Genomic DNA, 17011 nt, shown 5'->3' with positions numbered 1-17011 from the left:
TAGCTGTAGGCTCTCTGGGTCAAAAAAGATGAGCATTTTAGTCACTTTCTTAGCAAAATTACAAATCAGTTTCCAGAACTGTTTAGCCAAGTCTCTTTCACAGTGCCTCCAACCAAACTTCTTGAAATAACTATCTATATTCAATGGCTCCTGTGTCTCAACACTGAACTCCTCCTCAAAGCTATGGAGCTCTACTGAGATGACACTCACAAAAAGTCACCAGGGACCTAATTGTTAAATAAGATACTTTTTAAAAGAAGTTTTCATGAAGTATTTGGCTTTTGGATACTCTCCCTTCCCTCAAATTCAGAGACACCATTTTTAGTTCTCCTTCTATGTCTTTAACTTCTTTTTCATGGGATCCTAAATTTGGCTTTGAAAAAAACCTCAGAAGCCATCTAGCCCAACCTTTTCATTTTAGAGATGAATTCACTGTGGCTTAAGGAGATTAAAGGACTTGCCCACATTCACATGGAATGTAAACATTTGTGGGGAGATTTAAAAAGAGGTCCCTGTATATCTCCTTTGCTGACCACTTCTCATTTTGCTAATCACTTAAGTTGGATTTGGTCCAAGATTCTGTGGTTGGCCCTCCTTTCTAAAATTTTCCTAATGAGGATCTCATTCAGTTCCAAGACTTCAAGGATCACTTCTGAAGTGATGACCCTTTACGTCCAGAACTAATCCCACTTCAGTGTATTCCTAGTATCTATAGGATACAAGATTTCTCTTTTCTATCAAAGGCATCACATTTCCCCCAGTCTCCTTCTTGTAATGTAGACGGTATATACCTCCAGAAGAATTTTGGTCCTTTGAGGGAAGGGGCTGTCATTCTTATTTTTGTTAACAGTGCATTGCACATATAGATGCTTTATAAATGTTTGCTGAAATCAAGGCAAACTAATTCCAGGCTACATATACCTCCCATTTGGAAAGGGAAAAGGGAATGAAGGGTATGAAAAAAGAAGAGAGAGAGTCAAAGAAAGGGCTGGGAAGGTCATTAGAGAAAAAACAAGCTAGGGATCAATGTTTGCCTCTTGTTAGTAATATCCTTTCTGATTCAGAAACTTCCCCTGTCTTCAGTAAAGCTCCAACTAAGAGACCTAAGATCTCCAACCTCTCAAATTCACAAAGTGGACCCCAAGATTGAACCTATCCATTTCAGTATCATTTCCTGGATACATGCTTGGAAAAGGAAACAAAAAGGTGGAAATGTACCTAGGGGACCCAAGGCCTAGGCTTAGTTTGACTACTTTAGTGGTCACGTGAAAGTCTCCCTTTCTTCAGGGATAAGAGAAAGGTGGCTTTCTTTTCCTCTCACCCCTTTTTAAGTCAGCTTCTATAATTGAAAAGAGCAACTGATAGCAGGTTACTGTCTCCTAAAGGTCCACTGAGTCAGTGGCTCAGTCACTTAGCAACCTAAAAGGGAATTGCTTAGTCATCTCCAAAGCACTGAGTCAGAAACCTTCAGAGGTCTTTTCAGCTCCCAAACACCCAAGCCCTGGGTGTTAACTGGAAGCAGGATATTACCTTTAAATATACCTCAAAAGTCAAGGAAAAAAATGAAATTCCACCAACTAATGAAAGTCTGTTCTTTTCCATAATTCCTCCTTTTTACTCTATTCTTTTGTATTTATATTTAGCAATCTCTCCAACTTTGGAATAACCACACAGAAATGGCAGGCAAAAGACATTTATTTGCTGGCAAAAAACATACTAGTTTGTATCATAAATCTAGACTAGCAGTGATCTCCCAATAGGTAATATGAAATAAAAGAAACTAAATTTATTAATTCTATAACTGTTCCTTATTAACTTTCTGACTGATCAATCATAAATGTCTCCTTACCACATTATTAATAACTCAGACCATAAGGAGAATATTAAATTAAGTGTGGATCATTTGTAGAATTTAGAAGATCAGGAATATTTAATCATCTGAAATGTTGGTGCCTTTCATATTTTAAATGCAATTTTTAAAATTTAAGGATAAAAACTAAAATAGTGAACTACAGGACTTCCCTATAACATTTTGTCTATAGGTCAGCATTGGCCAAATATTGTGTAAGATTGGAGTCTTTTAGAAGGCTTCAGTGTTTATTTCACCTTTGAACATGATTCAGAGTTCATTGCTATGTTCTATCATTGGCACTCAGAAAACTTCAGCTATTTTCAAAGATCACTGGATTGGGGATAAACCACTCAAACAAAGGCTGGAATCAGCCTCCAAATCCCTGGTCAAAAACTGTCCTGGAAGCCAAGGGGCTAAAGCAATTTGTGAACCACGATCTAGCTCAAGAAAGCAGAGTTGTAATGAATGTGAGGTGAAGAGGTCTTGCCTCAGGATACCAACATCTGCCAGGGAACAGAGGGGTTTCCTTCCTGTAGAAATTCATTGTCCCAATGCCTCACTTCCACTGATAAGGAAGCCCATGAAGACACATGGGATAAATATCCCTGAGCCACATGCCCACCTTCAGGGTGTTAGATCATTGTGTTAGATCTCTCTTCCATCACCACCACTCATCCATATCCCTCTGTGGACTGTCTCCTGTGCTTCCAATTCCTCCATCATACTCTCCCTCAATTGTTTTAGCCTGAAGGGAAAGGAAGAGGTATCCTCCTCAAAGAGCTACAGAGAGAAAGTCCATATACAAGAATGAATTCCTGTTTCTGGTGACAAAATTTTTGTTGACAAAATGCATTATAGAGATACCCCTGTACTTTAACCTCTTATAGACAGACTGTATTATAAACAAAGATCAGAAAAGAGTCCTAAGTGAAGCTTAATACTATTAACTCCTAGATGGGAGACAAGATTTTGGAAGTCAATCCCATTTTTGACAATCTCCAATCTCATTTTCTTGGCTCCGGCCCAAAGTGAGGCAGCACTAAATATTTAAGGAGCATGTGGGTTACGGCAACATAAAGATTTCCAAACCTGCATGGCATTTTGGGGACAAAAAGGAAGACGTTAGTCTCAGTTCTTTCATTAGTCCAATCTGTACGGAACTTAAATAGTTGCTTTCGTATGTAAGAATGTTAATTTCCAGTAAAAAATAAAAATCTTCTAGAAGCATATTACAGAATTGTAGCAGTATTCCTTCTACCTGGAATGCTAAAGAATGGTTTGGGTGACTGTGATGTGTATGATGAGGTATATGTATACATAGGATCACAGATTATGAGCTAGAAGCGACCTTAAATGTCATCTAATGTCTGTTCCCTTTATTTTACAGTTGAAACTTTTTAAGACCTAGAAAAGCAAAATGATTTACCCTTGGGTAATTAACCCGCGGTAATTGGCAGAGCTGGGATTCAAACCCAGGTCTTCTGAATCCTTTAATTCTTTCTAATCCACAAAATCACCATCCTGCCATCCTGTTCCTCTTTCAGCATTTCATGGCACTCACAATACCCATATGATTTCCTGTTCCTGTTCATATCCTCCCTCGCTTTACATATGCTTCCACAGAAATCATGATCCTCACCCTAGCCTTGTTTCCTTTTCTTCCCTCAGTTTGTCTCACCTCGTGCTTGCTTTCTTTAAATACCATCCCGCTTTCATTTTGAGCAAATTCTCCTTTATTATAAGGCTGTTTCACAGCTGTCTCTACCTTCTCACACTAACTGAAATTTAGTCCTCTTGAAAACACTGTTCGCTGTAATCCTCTTCTGTGAAGGACAAAGACGTTATGCCATCTCTCTGATTCCTGTGGCACTTCTGGGCCATACATTCACCATCTCTTTCCTAGTTCTTATCAATGCCATTCAGTGTGTTAAAAAAGTTTTCCTGCAGGAAAGAGCACAGGACTTGGTATCAGAAGACCTTACTTTTAATCCCAGGCTGTGTTAATTACTATCTATGTGATGCTGGGGAAGTCACTGTATGTCTCTAGACCTCAATTTATTCATTTCTAAAATGAGAAGTTTGAAGCAGGTCTCCTATAAGGTACCTTCCTACACTACATCCATGGTTCTGTGACCTTGATTAGCTCACACACAGCTATACTTTGCCTCTTCCCTAGTGGACTTATCATTAAATATCATGTTATCATAGTTATTTATGTCTCATAATTCGATTAGACAGGAATGTCTAATGTCTTTCAAAAGCGCACTGACTATGGCTTTGTCAACATAGGAAGACTCCAGTATAGGAACTGCCTCCACCAACTGGTGATCATAGCTTGTTTGTGACTTAAGAGATAAGTCATGTGGATTTACCTTTGGCCTACATACATTAAACAAGTTGTCCAAGATGAACTGGACAGTTCAAATTTTGCTCTGCTTCACTCAAAACCCAATACTCCAGTCATTATACCGCAGGCTGTCCTTATATATACTTCAGTCATTATACCACAGGCTGTACTCATAATCTATCAATAAATATTTGTTGAATACCTATGTGTCAGGTACTATGCTAGGTACTGAAGATACAAAGATAAAAACGAAACAATTCCTGACTTCAAGAAAGTCACATTTTATCTGGTGAGATATTTACATATATAAGTATGTATATATACATATGCAAAATATACAAAGTTTGGAGGCGGGGGAGAAATACATGAGCAACCAAAGGGACCTTGAGGGGTTTCATATAGGCAATAGTGTTTAAAACAAGCTAGCAGTTCTAGGAAGTGGAGGTGATAAAAGAGTGCATTTCAGGAACTGAGAGCAGCCACTGCAAAGACACAGTGACAAAAGATGGAGACTCTGTGTGAAGAACAGCGAGAAAGTCAGTTTGGATAAACCAGAGTAGGTGGCACATAGTAGGTGTTTAATAAATGTTTATAGAATTGAGCTGAACATAAAGAGATGTAATGTCTAATGATGTTGGAAAGGTGCCATATCTTAACTGTATTAAGTACTCCATATACTATAGACATCTGATACATGAATGAATAACACCTTCACATCATTAATGGTATAGTCATCCACTTCCCTGGGGCCCATTTTCATCTTCCTAGATCATTTTTACACCTGATTTCCTTTTTTCTTTCCTCTACATCACGAATACCCCCAAGAATTTTCCCATGCGCACTGACCTCTCATCCAGACTCCTCAGTGCCATAGTTCCTTGTTCTCCTTGATTCTTCAGTTCCAAACAGTCCAAGAACCACTTTGAATGAGTCTGAATGAGGCAGTGGTGGAAAGAACACTGGATCTGGATTGGGTCCTAACCCAATCGTTTCGCCTCTCTGAACCCCACTTTTTAAATCTTTCTGACAGGTTTGTTGTGAGGAAAATGTTTTCCTTCAAAGATCTCTGTGATCTGATTACAGGTCCTTTACCTGTCACCTCTGTTTCTTTATACTCATTAAACCTGTGAGTCTCAACACTGGAAGTCACCCATTCCTTGAAACTCTCCATTGGCTTCTGTAACATTGCAATGATAATGATGATGATGATGATGATAACTAGTATTTATATAGCACTGTAAGGTTTACAAAGTACTTTACATTTATTATCTCAAGTGATCCTCATAACAATCCTGTGAGGTAGGTAATGCAGTTATTCCCATTTTACAGATGATGAAACCAACACCGAGAAGGTTAAGTAACTTGCCCAGGGTAACACAACTTGGAAGGAAGGAAACAAACATTTATTAAATGTCTACTATATACTAAAAGCCATGCTAAAAACTTTATGAATATTATCTCATTTGACTCTCACAAGAACCCTGGACAGTAGCCACTATTATCATCCCTGTCTTACAGTTGAAGAAACTAAGGCAAAGGTTAAGTGATTTGCCCAGGGTCACATAACTAGTAAATACTGAGGCTAGATTTAGCTCTTCCTGACTGTAGGCATGGCATTCTATCCACAGTTCCACCTAGGAGGTATCTGATGTAAGATCTGAACATGGCTCCTCTTAACCCCAAGCCTAGAACATTTGCCCATTGTACAACCTAGCGGCCTACAATTTCCAGCTAATTGATTTCCAAGTTTCTTGCCAGCTCCAATATACTAGCTATTTAAGGAGACTTGTGGTAAATCTGGGAAGAGTAAAAATTCCCTCTATAAATCAATGAATCACTATGTACAGCCACCACCTCAATATAACTGTTCTATAGGTTAGATTCAAAGAAAATAGGTTTTCTTAAAGAAAGCATAACAGAACTTATTCCACTGATCAATGGATGGTTATGAAAAATAGGTATGTGGTAAGGTTGTGCCCAGAGTAGGAAGGAGCATGTTAAAGGAAGATGTAAAGTTATGTAGAATGGTCCTAGGTTTCCCTATAGGGAGAGTCTTGGACGTCATAATACTTTATACTTTGCATGCATCAGTTTGGACTACAGACCAGTTCTCTCATTCGTAGTTATAGCAGGAAATCTGCTCCTAGGCTGAGTCAGTTCTTGAGGTCTGGGGAATGTGAGATAGGGGTTTGGGGAGGGTAGAAGAAAGTATTTGTGTTGGGTAGTTCCTGCTTCCTCTTTTGAGCTACCCTGGTAAAACGTAGATGTCAATGGAAAAACAATTGGACTTGCAGTTGGGAGGACTTAGATGCATATCTTGACTCTCACTTTCCTTATATGACCATGGGCAAGATGCTTAATTTCTTTGAGTCTCATCTGTAAAATGGAGATGAAAATACTTGTCCAAACCACTTCCCAGGGTTTATAAACCTTAAAGGTTGATGTAAATTTGAAATATTATTCAAATTACTATTAGACTGTAGTCAGGGCAGCCTGAGGGTTTATAGGTTCATAGATTCTGAGCTAAAAGGGAGTTTACAGGTCATATTGCCCAATACCTTTCAGGTGCAGAAACTGACACTCCGGGATGTTACGTGACCTGCCCCAGCTCACTCAGGTAGTAAGAGAGGTATGACCTTTGTGGAAATTTTGCTAAGGTGCAAAAGTTATCTAGTGGTTTGTACATTCCCTTTTACCTCTTATTCCATTTTAGGGGGAAAGTGTCAGGAAAAAGTGTCAGTAAAGTGGACACCTGAAAAATCACACTAGGAGCAAAATAATAATTGTATGTTCCTTTACTATATGAGTTTAAGGATGTTATAAAAAACAAGGAATTAGTAAGAGCAAAAATTTGGCACCCCACAGAGTTCAGGGTTATAACTTCAATATTATACTAATAAATAAATAAAAGTTTCTCTTAAGGAATCTTTATCCTGGCATTTTCAGTCCAGATTTTGCTTTCAGAGTATTAAAAGGTAGTTACTGATGCTCCCTGTAAATGTAACCACGAATTCCTGAAGTTGAAAGCTTCCAGCATGTTAATTGGAATCTGTTTTAGTCTTCCCCTCGAACTTTGTTTTCAATTAACTGAAGGCTATTTGTTTTTCTGATGCCTTGGTAGCAAAAGCAGTACTGAAAAAAGAATTCTAAAACTGATACAAAAGCAAGTAGTTGTGACCGTCATTTAGATTCCAAGACAAACGAGAAATCTCCTTTCAATTAAGCAGAAATAGACAGTCTGACAGAAATACAGTTCTTCCTTTTGATCCAGGGCTGACATCCTGCTTTGCTGCCCCTGAAACAGCCTGGGCAGTCTTAGTACATTTAACTCCGCCCCTCCTTGAGAAATCCAGCCTTTATTTATACAATGTCTGTGGTCCAGCTGAGCTCAGAGGGTGCCTGCGTGTGTTGTGTGTTTGTGTGTGTTTGCTTGTGTGTGTGTGGATGCCTGCATGTGGTGGGGGAGATGTTGTGGAGTCATAAGATCGTCTGGTTCCGAGTGGTTTTAATCTGCGAACCATTAGGGGATCATGGAGAACTTTTTTTCGGGTAACAAGAGAACTAAGTAAGTACATACAACTTTAAACTTAAATCTGAATGAAATGAAGTGAAGTAGTTTTAACAGTGAAGTTTTATCCATTCAATCTGGATGTTCTTTTTTTTCTTAAATCTATAAATGCTTAGAAGAAAGTGTCAGTTTTAAACTGAATGGGGAGTGTTTTAAGGAACATAAAAGTAAAGTAGTGCGGGGAGAAAACTGAGAAACTGCTAAGGAAGCCTGGCTAGCATCCAGCTGTGTTACAAGCTCTTTTGGTTTTAACTGATTGCTTTCTTAGATGCTATGATCTGATTTGAGGGGTTTTTTTCTTTTTCTTTTCTTGACAAGCTGAGGCCAAGACTTCCGCTTCTTGACTTAAACGATGTTATAAAAACAAGACAGTGCAGGAAACAAAAGCTTGGCACCCTATGGAGCTCAGATTCATCAATTACCTCCGTTAGCGTTTGTCTGGGTTTTTAAACTCAGATTGGGTATATGACTGTCACCCATGGAAGCATTTTTGTCCACTGTTCACTGAATTTGGGGACCCCATGCTTCTTTGGCGAGCGTCCTTGGAAAGTTCAGGAGAAGGCATGGAGCAAACTTGACTTCACTGTGGAAAAAAAAAAAAAAAGAGGATACGTTTCTGACTTTAAGCTGCCAGCAAAAACAACAACAAATAGCTGCTATGTATTTTCCAGCAATGTGGACAGGGGCCAAGTGAAGGTGAACTGGTCATGGTTTGTCGCCAGATTTTCCCTTGTCGTCGGCGTTTCTGCCCACGACCCTTCTTTTTGGGCTTAGTGGTAGCAATCTGCCTCTTCTACCAGACTCTGACGCTCATAGGGACAAGGAAACTTATATCAGCTGTTACTGGGGCTTCCCCATACAAAGTGGCTGAAAGTTATCAAAGTCAATTCAAGGAAACTGCCACAAAGGACACCTATTGCTTCCTGTCATTGGATGATGCGCAGGCAACCCAAAAGGTAAGCAAATCTAATGAATTTAAGTGACACCACTTTTCACAAGGGCAGCACTCGATCTTTCTCTCTGTTATTCCTGTATAACTAAAATTAACCTTCATGCGGTCTGAAAGAGATCCAGAGTATAAACAGAGCTGAGAATGACCTCACAACAATGTGAAGTTCAAAAACTCATGTCAACATTAGCTGGAGCCTTTAGCATGCTTGTTGCCTGCCAGAAGATCCTAAACAAATTTGCTTAAACCATTCTATAATTATTCTCTCCCTTCCTTTCCTCTCTCTCTTTGACTCTCATCTCATCTCTCCTTATCTTTCTCTCTCTGTCTTTGTCTCTGTCTCTCTCTGTCTCTCTGTCTCTCTCTGTCTCTGTCTCTGTCTCTCTCCCTCTCTCTCTCTCTCTCAATCAGTATCAGTTCTTTATGGCTAACTGAAGGATACTTTTTTGGAAGGTTTTATACTTTTTAAGTTTTAGAAATACTCTTTTAGGGAAAGCATGTAAATCAAAAACTCATAGAACTTCATAAAAAGAACATCCCTTTACACCAGACAATAGGTATTAATGTCAGGAACTATTGGAGCAAAATAATAACCATACATTCCTTTGCTATATCAGTATGCATGAAGATTTTCTATGACTTCCTTAAAAAATCTTATTGAATGCATTTTTGGTAAGTGGAATACAATTTGTTTCTAAAGATATTTTTTGTCTCATTGGCAATCTCTAGGAATTGCTTCACAAGCAAATCACAGAATTCAATAATTTACAAAATTAGAAAAATTAGCTCTTGTGGGAATTTTGACAAATCTTGTCAAAGATGTTCACACTACACAAACACTACACCACAGCTTCAACATTACACTTCCTTACTATAGATAGAGCAACATGAGAGGGAAATCCTTCTGATATTACCAGCAATAAACTCCCATGACAGTGAACCTGCCTTATACTGAACTGCATACTACCATAGACAGATTTGTAACAAGACTCCATTGCAGTTACTTTTATTTGGGAATCTGTTGCTAGTACATTATAACTATATTAGAAGTGGGTAGCGCCTAAAAAATTGATAAACAGAATACAACTTCATTGAATGATTATTTCTGAATATAAATATTTTTTGAATCAATCAATTCACCAAATATCTTAAAATTATGGAATATATATCCCCTTGTTCAACAAACTCCAGTGCCCTTCTATAACCTCTAATGAAAAATACAAACTGTCATGTTTGGCATTTAAGGCTCTTCACAATTTGGATCCATTCGACTTTTTGAGCCTTATTCTACATAGCTGTCTTTCATATAGCCTACATTGCAACCTTTCTGGCTGTTAAGCTGTTTCTCATACAAAACATTCCATCTCCCGACTCCACGCTTTTGTAAAGGCAGTTTCCCATGACAGGAATGCATTTGTGCCTTATCCCTCATTTTTGCCTCTTAGAAAACCTGGTTTCCCTCAAAGTCCAGTTCAGGCACCAGCTCTTACATGAGGTTTTTTCTGATGTCCCTAGGTATTAGTAGCCTTCTCCTAAAATTACCTTCATTTTATTTTATATATATTCTATATACATTTGTACATGTTGTCCATTTATCCCTCCATATCCCCTCCCCTGCACTGGTGGGGACTGTTTGACTTTTTTTTTTTTTTTATCTCTTGGGCCCAGTATAGTGCCTGGCACATTTTATATATGTATAAATGTATATTTGTATATATGTATATGTATGTGTATATATGCATATACATATACATATATACACATACATATACATATGCTTATTAATTAATTGATTTAAGATATAGTATCAATCCTTAAAGAGCTTACTGTATAATAGGGATGGATAAGATGACTAGGTATAATAGATGTATAGATGTAGATGATAGAGTATAAGACAAAATAGATGAGAACCTTTAAAGAAGTATAAATTAAATCAAGTGCCTAATATATTCAAGGTCCTAGGATAGGTGAGCAAGATACAAAGATGGAAAAAATATACTCTATACCTTCAAAGAGCTTATAGGAAAAATAAGACAAAGCTATATACGTAAAGATGTGTGTATATACATATGTGCATATATATGTACACATACACTTACAGGTACATACAAACACATACATATATGTATGTGTGTATATGTGACTGTGACCAAGGCAGGATAAGGATCGAGACAAAGTACTCTAAAAAATACAAGGAGAGATCAAAGAAGGCAAAGTGATAAAGAAGCAAAGAGAAAGCCTTCAGTAAAGTACCTACAATCATGCTTTGTGGGTGTGTGGCAGATAACACTGGGGATCCAGATCTAGAGTTAGAAGGAATCTCAGAGGCTGCCTAGACCACGTAGCAGAGTTTGCTTTGAATGTCTGTGCATGAACTGAAGTAGAATGAAATAAGATTAAAAGGCAAGTTGGAGCCAGACTACGGAGGGCCTAACATGGCAGCCAAAGGAGCTGTCACCATCTGAAGATTTCATCTCTGAAGGTTTTTCAGAGAATTGGACTTACACTCTAGAGAAGCTATTTTGGCAACCACATGAAGAATAGGTTGAGAGGGGAAAGACAGAGTGACTCGTTAGAACGATATTACATTTATTTGATGGGTTTGGTAAAAGGTTTTTGGAGGCAAAGTGCTTGAGATGACAGCTAATAACCACAGCTACAAAGACAATAAAAGCTAGCAATTTGGGTGCTGAGCAGTTTACAAATATCTCACTGATCCTCAAAACAAACCTGGGAGGTAAGTGCTATTGTCATCTCCATTTTGGAGTAAGGAAAACTGAGGCAAATAGGAGTGAAGTGACTTGCCCAAGGATACACAGGAAGTTTCCAAAGCTGGCTTTATAGTCAGGTCTTCCTGACTGCAGGCTCACTGCTCTGTTTCCTACAACAACTAGTTTCGCCTAACTAAACCCTAAAATATGGGTAGAATTTCAATAGAAAAAAATTGAGAAGGTAGGGATGGCAGGTATTGCAAGTAGGTAGGATTGCATGAGTAAATGCTCTGAGCCAGGAAAGTATGAGGGAAGAATTATTGGGAACATAGAGTTTCTGTAGAAGAATAGTGGGATTCTGGAAAGACAGATTGAGGTTATATTGCAAAGGACCTTGGATGCCAGGTTAAGAGGAATGGATTTTATTTTGTTGCTAGTGAGAGGTCACTAAAGGTTTATGAACCAGGGAATGACATGACTGGAACTATGCTTTTAAAAAGTTTAACTTGGCTGCAGTATGGAGGATGGATTGACTCTTCTTTTGCTGTAAAGGTTATCACGAAACTTCACAATTTAGAAATCATACTTGACTCCACACTCACCGTCACCCCACATATCCAATCCATCACTAAATTTTGATTCTGCATCAACAATATATCTAGCAAAGGTTGATCACCTTCTTGCTACTCATACATCCACTAATCAATCAAGCAATGAATATTAGTGCCTACTGCATCCTAGTTTAAGCTTTCAGTACCTCGCACCTGAACAACTAGTGTTAGTTTCCCTTCCCCAAGTTTCTCCCTTCCCCTGTCCATCCTCCGCACATCTGCCAAAATAATTTTACTTCGTGTCACTCTCCTGCTCAGTAGACTCCAGTGGCTCCCTGCCAAATCAACTAGCCCCCAAAATGGATGGTGCTAGAGCATCAGGCCTACACCTGGGTCATTGTTGGTTCCCTGCTTTCTCTAAAATGAAGTATACACTCTTTCATTGGCATTTGAATGCTTTCTGCCTTTCACATGCTCTTTGGGTCGGCCAGGCCGGCCCATTTATTGCTCCCTACATGATACCCACTATCTCTTTTCTCCATGATTGTAGACTGGCTGTACTCCAAGGCTAGAAATCACTCTTCCCCTCAAGACTATTTCTCAAAAATCCTAGTTTCCTTGAAATATTATCCTCAATTGCCAATGAAGACATTCCAGGTGCTAGTGGTTTTCCCCATCTCAACTGCACTTCCCAAATTACATTTTGTTTATTTTGTATCATCTGGATATATTAATATATGTTATCTCTAATGAGATACTATTTGTAAAGCATTTAGCACAGTGCTGGCACACAGTAGGCTTCCCATTTACCCTACTCTTATCCCCATTGATAAGATGCAAGCTTCTTGAAGGCAAAAATAGTTTAACTTTTGTTTTTGTATCCCAGCAAGTCAACAAGTATGTATTCAATACTTACCATGTGTCAGGTACTATATTAAGTACTGAAGATACCGAGAGACAAGGAGAGGAGAGAGAGAGGGAGAGAGAGAAAATCCAGTTCCTGTTCTCAAGGAATTCACAGTATAATGAGGGAGACAATGTATCAACAGTTATGTACAAATAAGATCTATACACAGGCTAACTTGGAGATAATTGGAGGAAAGGTGTTGATATTACAGAGGACTGGAAAAGGCATCTTACAGAAGATGGAACTTTGGCTGAGGCTTGAAGGGATCAAAGGAAGCTGGAAGTCAGAGGTGAGGAGGTATTCCAGACACAAGAGGCAGCCAATGGGAATGCTGAGAGTCAAGAGATGGCATGTAGGGATAAGCAAGCAGGTCAGTGTTGCTGAATTGTAGAGAATGTGGAGGACATGAGAAGACTGGAAAGATGGAGTGGGGTAGCGGGAATATGTTATCAATTATTAAAAGCCAAACAAAGGATTTTTATATTGGATCCCAAAAGTAATAGGGAGCCACTGAAGTTGATTGAAAAGGAGGAATGTCATTGTCATTATCCCAAGCTTTACAGTAGTGCTTTACAATTTACAAATATGATCTCATTTTACCCTCACAACTCTGGGAAGTAGGTGCTGTTATTAGCTCCATTTTAGAGATCACAATTACACTATCACAAAGCAGGTCCTTAATAAATGCTGACTGGTTCATTAAAAGTAAAAGGACTTGTGAGTTTTCAAAGCCTGATTTCCATATCAATGATCATATTTGACTTTTACAGCAATCTTGTGAGGTAGGGAAGATACGATTGATATGGATTTTACAGAGGAGAAGACCGAAGCTCAGAGAGGTTATGATTTGTGTAGTGTTACATGGAATAAGAGGCAGTTAGGTAGTGTGGTCTATAGAAGGTCTGGAGTCAGGAAGACTTTTCTTGAGTTCAGACCCAGCCTGCTTACTAAGTCTGTGGCCCTGAGTAAATTAAACCCTGTCTGCCTCAGTTTCTTCATCTGTAAAATGAGCTGGGGAAGAAAATGGCCAACCATTCCTGTATCTTTGCCCAGAAAGCCCCAAATAGGGTCGTGGGGAGACAGATATGACTGAAATGACTCAACAAAAACAACAACACATAACAAGGTCAGGAGTTGGAACTGTAGGGCCAATGCCATGTTCACAGTGCCCATGGCAGCCATGAATATCTCGGCACAATTCAGAATCACAAAATACCACAGCCCCTTCACATGGGAGACAGAACCAAAGCATTTCTTCAGACACCAGAAAGCCAAATCCTTCATAGTAACAAAGAAATACATAGTAACAATGCAGAGGGCACTACCAGCCCTAAGCCTCCCCTTATTAGGTTGCCCACAGACGAGGTCCATTAAACAAATCACAAGCAGGCTCTCTTAAACAAAATCACAATCACAAATCCACTCACACTACCCAGGAGCCTCCATCCTTTCCAGCTCTGACTGCTTTCAAGACTAACTTCCTCTCAGCTCTGCTCTAACTCCTCCTCTTCCTTCTCCATCCATTCAGCAAGCTCCTCCCACTACAGGCACCATGTGACTAAATGGGCCTATTAATGAATAGGAAAGATTTTCCCATTGAAATTCCCATTACAGGAACCCAGATCTTTGGCCCCCCAACACAGAGTTTTCATCCACTACCACAGACTCCAAAGAAAAGCAAAGGCAAAGTCTATATTCCTACTTTGTGAAATCACAACTGTAAGAATGTATAGTTCTATGAAACAACAGAGAGTCAAAGCCTTTCTTGACTTTGACTAAAAGTTTTTAAAATTTTGACCCCTTTCCAGTGCTTATTCTGTTACCAATCAGAAGGTCAAAAACACCTCAATTTGGAGAAAAAAGTGACAATAACAGACACAGTAATGTAACCTGTGGTCAAATGCAAACATTTTAAATTATGGTCATATAATTAGAGTGTTTTAGTTCAGACCCAAGATTTCACTGGGGTAGGGAGTTGCCAGGGAAAAAGTTAATTTTATCATCGCAGATCCACAATTTACAGGCTTAAACTATTATCTGAGAAACAAAGGGATTATGAGATTTACCCAAGGTCCCACTGATTTTGAGATTCTTAGCTGAGTTCTGACTTTGTGCCATTATTGCCTTTCAATTTCAAGGTATAAATATGTTTTCATATGTATATTTATATATATATACATATATATATGTATATATACTTTTTTCAGTTTGTAGAAATGGTACAGCATAGTGGAAATATATGCAGTCTTGAAATCAGGAAGACCTGAGTTCAAACCCTTAATCCTATGGGTCTCTAACAGTGACCTAGAACTTTTGTATGAAATCATGTACTGGTTGCTTGGCATCTACTTTGAAGTTCCATACTGAGAGTTGCTTGCACTGATTAAATAAAATCCTTCCATATCCTGTATTTTTTCTAGTTTAGTCCCCTGCTCACCAACATTTCATCCTTATTTGGAAGAATCTAGCTTACTGGGAGAACATCTAGGTGGCGTAGTAAATAGAGTGCTGGGCCCGAAGTCAGAAAGACTCTTCTCTCTGAGTTCAAATCTGGCCTTAGACATTAGCTGTAAGACCTTGGGCAAATCTGTTTTCCTCAGTTTCCTCATCTGTAAAATGAACTGGAGAAGGAAATGACAAACCACTCTAGTATTTTTGCCAAGAAAACCCCAAAAGGGGTCACAAACAGTCATGTATGACTGAAACAGCTGAACAGCAACAAAGCTTCCTGGGAAGATCAATCTATTACATTTTAAAGTCATTGTATCACTTTAATTTTGTTTCGAAAGTTTACTAAAATATTTTTTAAAAAAAATAAATGCTTAAAAGAGTAACCTCTAAAAGTAGTTGGAATTTTTTTTTTTTTTTAGTTTTCAAGTTTCTGTTTTTAAAAAATGCCTAATACTATTAAGTCAAGGAACATGATATCTTGAGGGTAAAGTTTTAATTCACTGACTTCATAGGGTTTCTTATTTTCCTACTTGACTTTATATGACTTTTGTGTTTATGAATGTAATTTTAGTCATATGTTAACTGTTAATGGTGTGCCTTCAACATTGGGTCTCCCTTTACTTAGAAATCATATGAAACTCATTGGCTGGCTGTCTAAAACATTCACTGCTGTATTCTCTTCCCAGAAATGCTGAACATATGAGATGGACATTATTTTAAATTGTTCACAGTCTTAAACAATTTTGTTCCATAAGTAAGATATTGAAACCACAAAAACACTTCAGAAGCCTCTTTGGTAAGGAGGAGAACTACATCTCCAAACATTTACCACCTGCTTCCATGTTTAGCTCATAGTTTGTGCCATGTTTTGACACGTGAATTTTCATGCATTCACTTTTCTCCAAGATATGAAGATGGAGAGTCAATCATGAAGAAGTGGCCAAGAGCAGATTTGCATAAATCTTCCTTTTCTCCTTCTAAGAAAAGCAAAAGAGATAAACATATATTCTCTAATTAATTATTTGTTTGTGATATTTGATAAGAATGATTCAGGTAACAAAAAGAAAAATCCTTTCTGAAAAAAAAATATGCCATTTATCCTTGACAACTGCCCAAGACATTTATTTATTTTATAAATGAGAAGTTAAATTGGTTTTCTTTCCTTGAGTTCCTAGCATAGTGCCTGACAAATAGTAGGCATTTCATAAATGCTTATTGAGTTAATCAAATTGCTGAAAGATCAAAGTAAAATTCCTCCTGACAGCATACTTAGGAATTTATTAACGTTTTTGTAGACTTACAGATTTCTGACCTGGTAAGAAAGCCAGGGACCATATAGTCCAACGAAAACTTCCCTCTAAAATGTACCAAGCAACTGGAATTCTTTCTCTCTTAGATGTATATGTTGTAATTCATGCCTTTATTATTTTAAAATTATATTTCTGTACCTAAAAGTACACGGCTTTAACTGTATTTAAATTTCACACAAGAAAAGACCTATTTCGGACTCAGTTATATAGGTTCATGAAAAGAGAGGGCATCATTGAAGGAAGTAATGGTTTCAAAGTATGGGTTTAGAAATCACTCCAAATACTTTGATTGTTTTTAATTACAGTTCTTACTATTCATGAATGAATGTCTTGCAGTAGTTTAATGATTATCATTTTTTAGAATA

General features: G+C 38.1%; 1 protein-coding gene across 4 annotated transcripts in view; it reads left to right on the top strand.

Moving 5' to 3' along the window:
- The first annotated feature begins 7546 nt into the window (after positions 1-7546).
- The window catches only part of CPED1 (cadherin like and PC-esterase domain containing 1), a 425597-nt gene continuing 416132 nt past the window's right edge, over positions 7547-17011 (top strand). For all 4 annotated transcript variants that reach the window (XR_011976874.1, XM_072652906.1, XM_072652904.1 and 1 more), the window contains exons 1-2: positions 7547-7764; positions 8086-8723. Coding sequence is in view for 2 of the 4 variants with exons in the window: in XM_072652904.1 (XP_072509005.1) it covers positions 8475-8723 (249 nt within the window). In the remaining 2 variants the exon portion in view is untranslated. The remainder of the gene's footprint in view (positions 7765-8085; positions 8724-17011) is intronic.

The sequence above is a fragment of the Notamacropus eugenii genome, chromosome 3, assembly GCF_028372415.1.
Source record: "Notamacropus eugenii isolate mMacEug1 chromosome 3, mMacEug1.pri_v2, whole genome shotgun sequence".
NCBI lineage: Eukaryota > Metazoa > Chordata > Mammalia > Diprotodontia > Macropodidae > Notamacropus > Notamacropus eugenii.
Note: the sequence above shows the minus strand (reverse complement) of the source record. Positions and strands in the feature narration are given on the sequence as shown.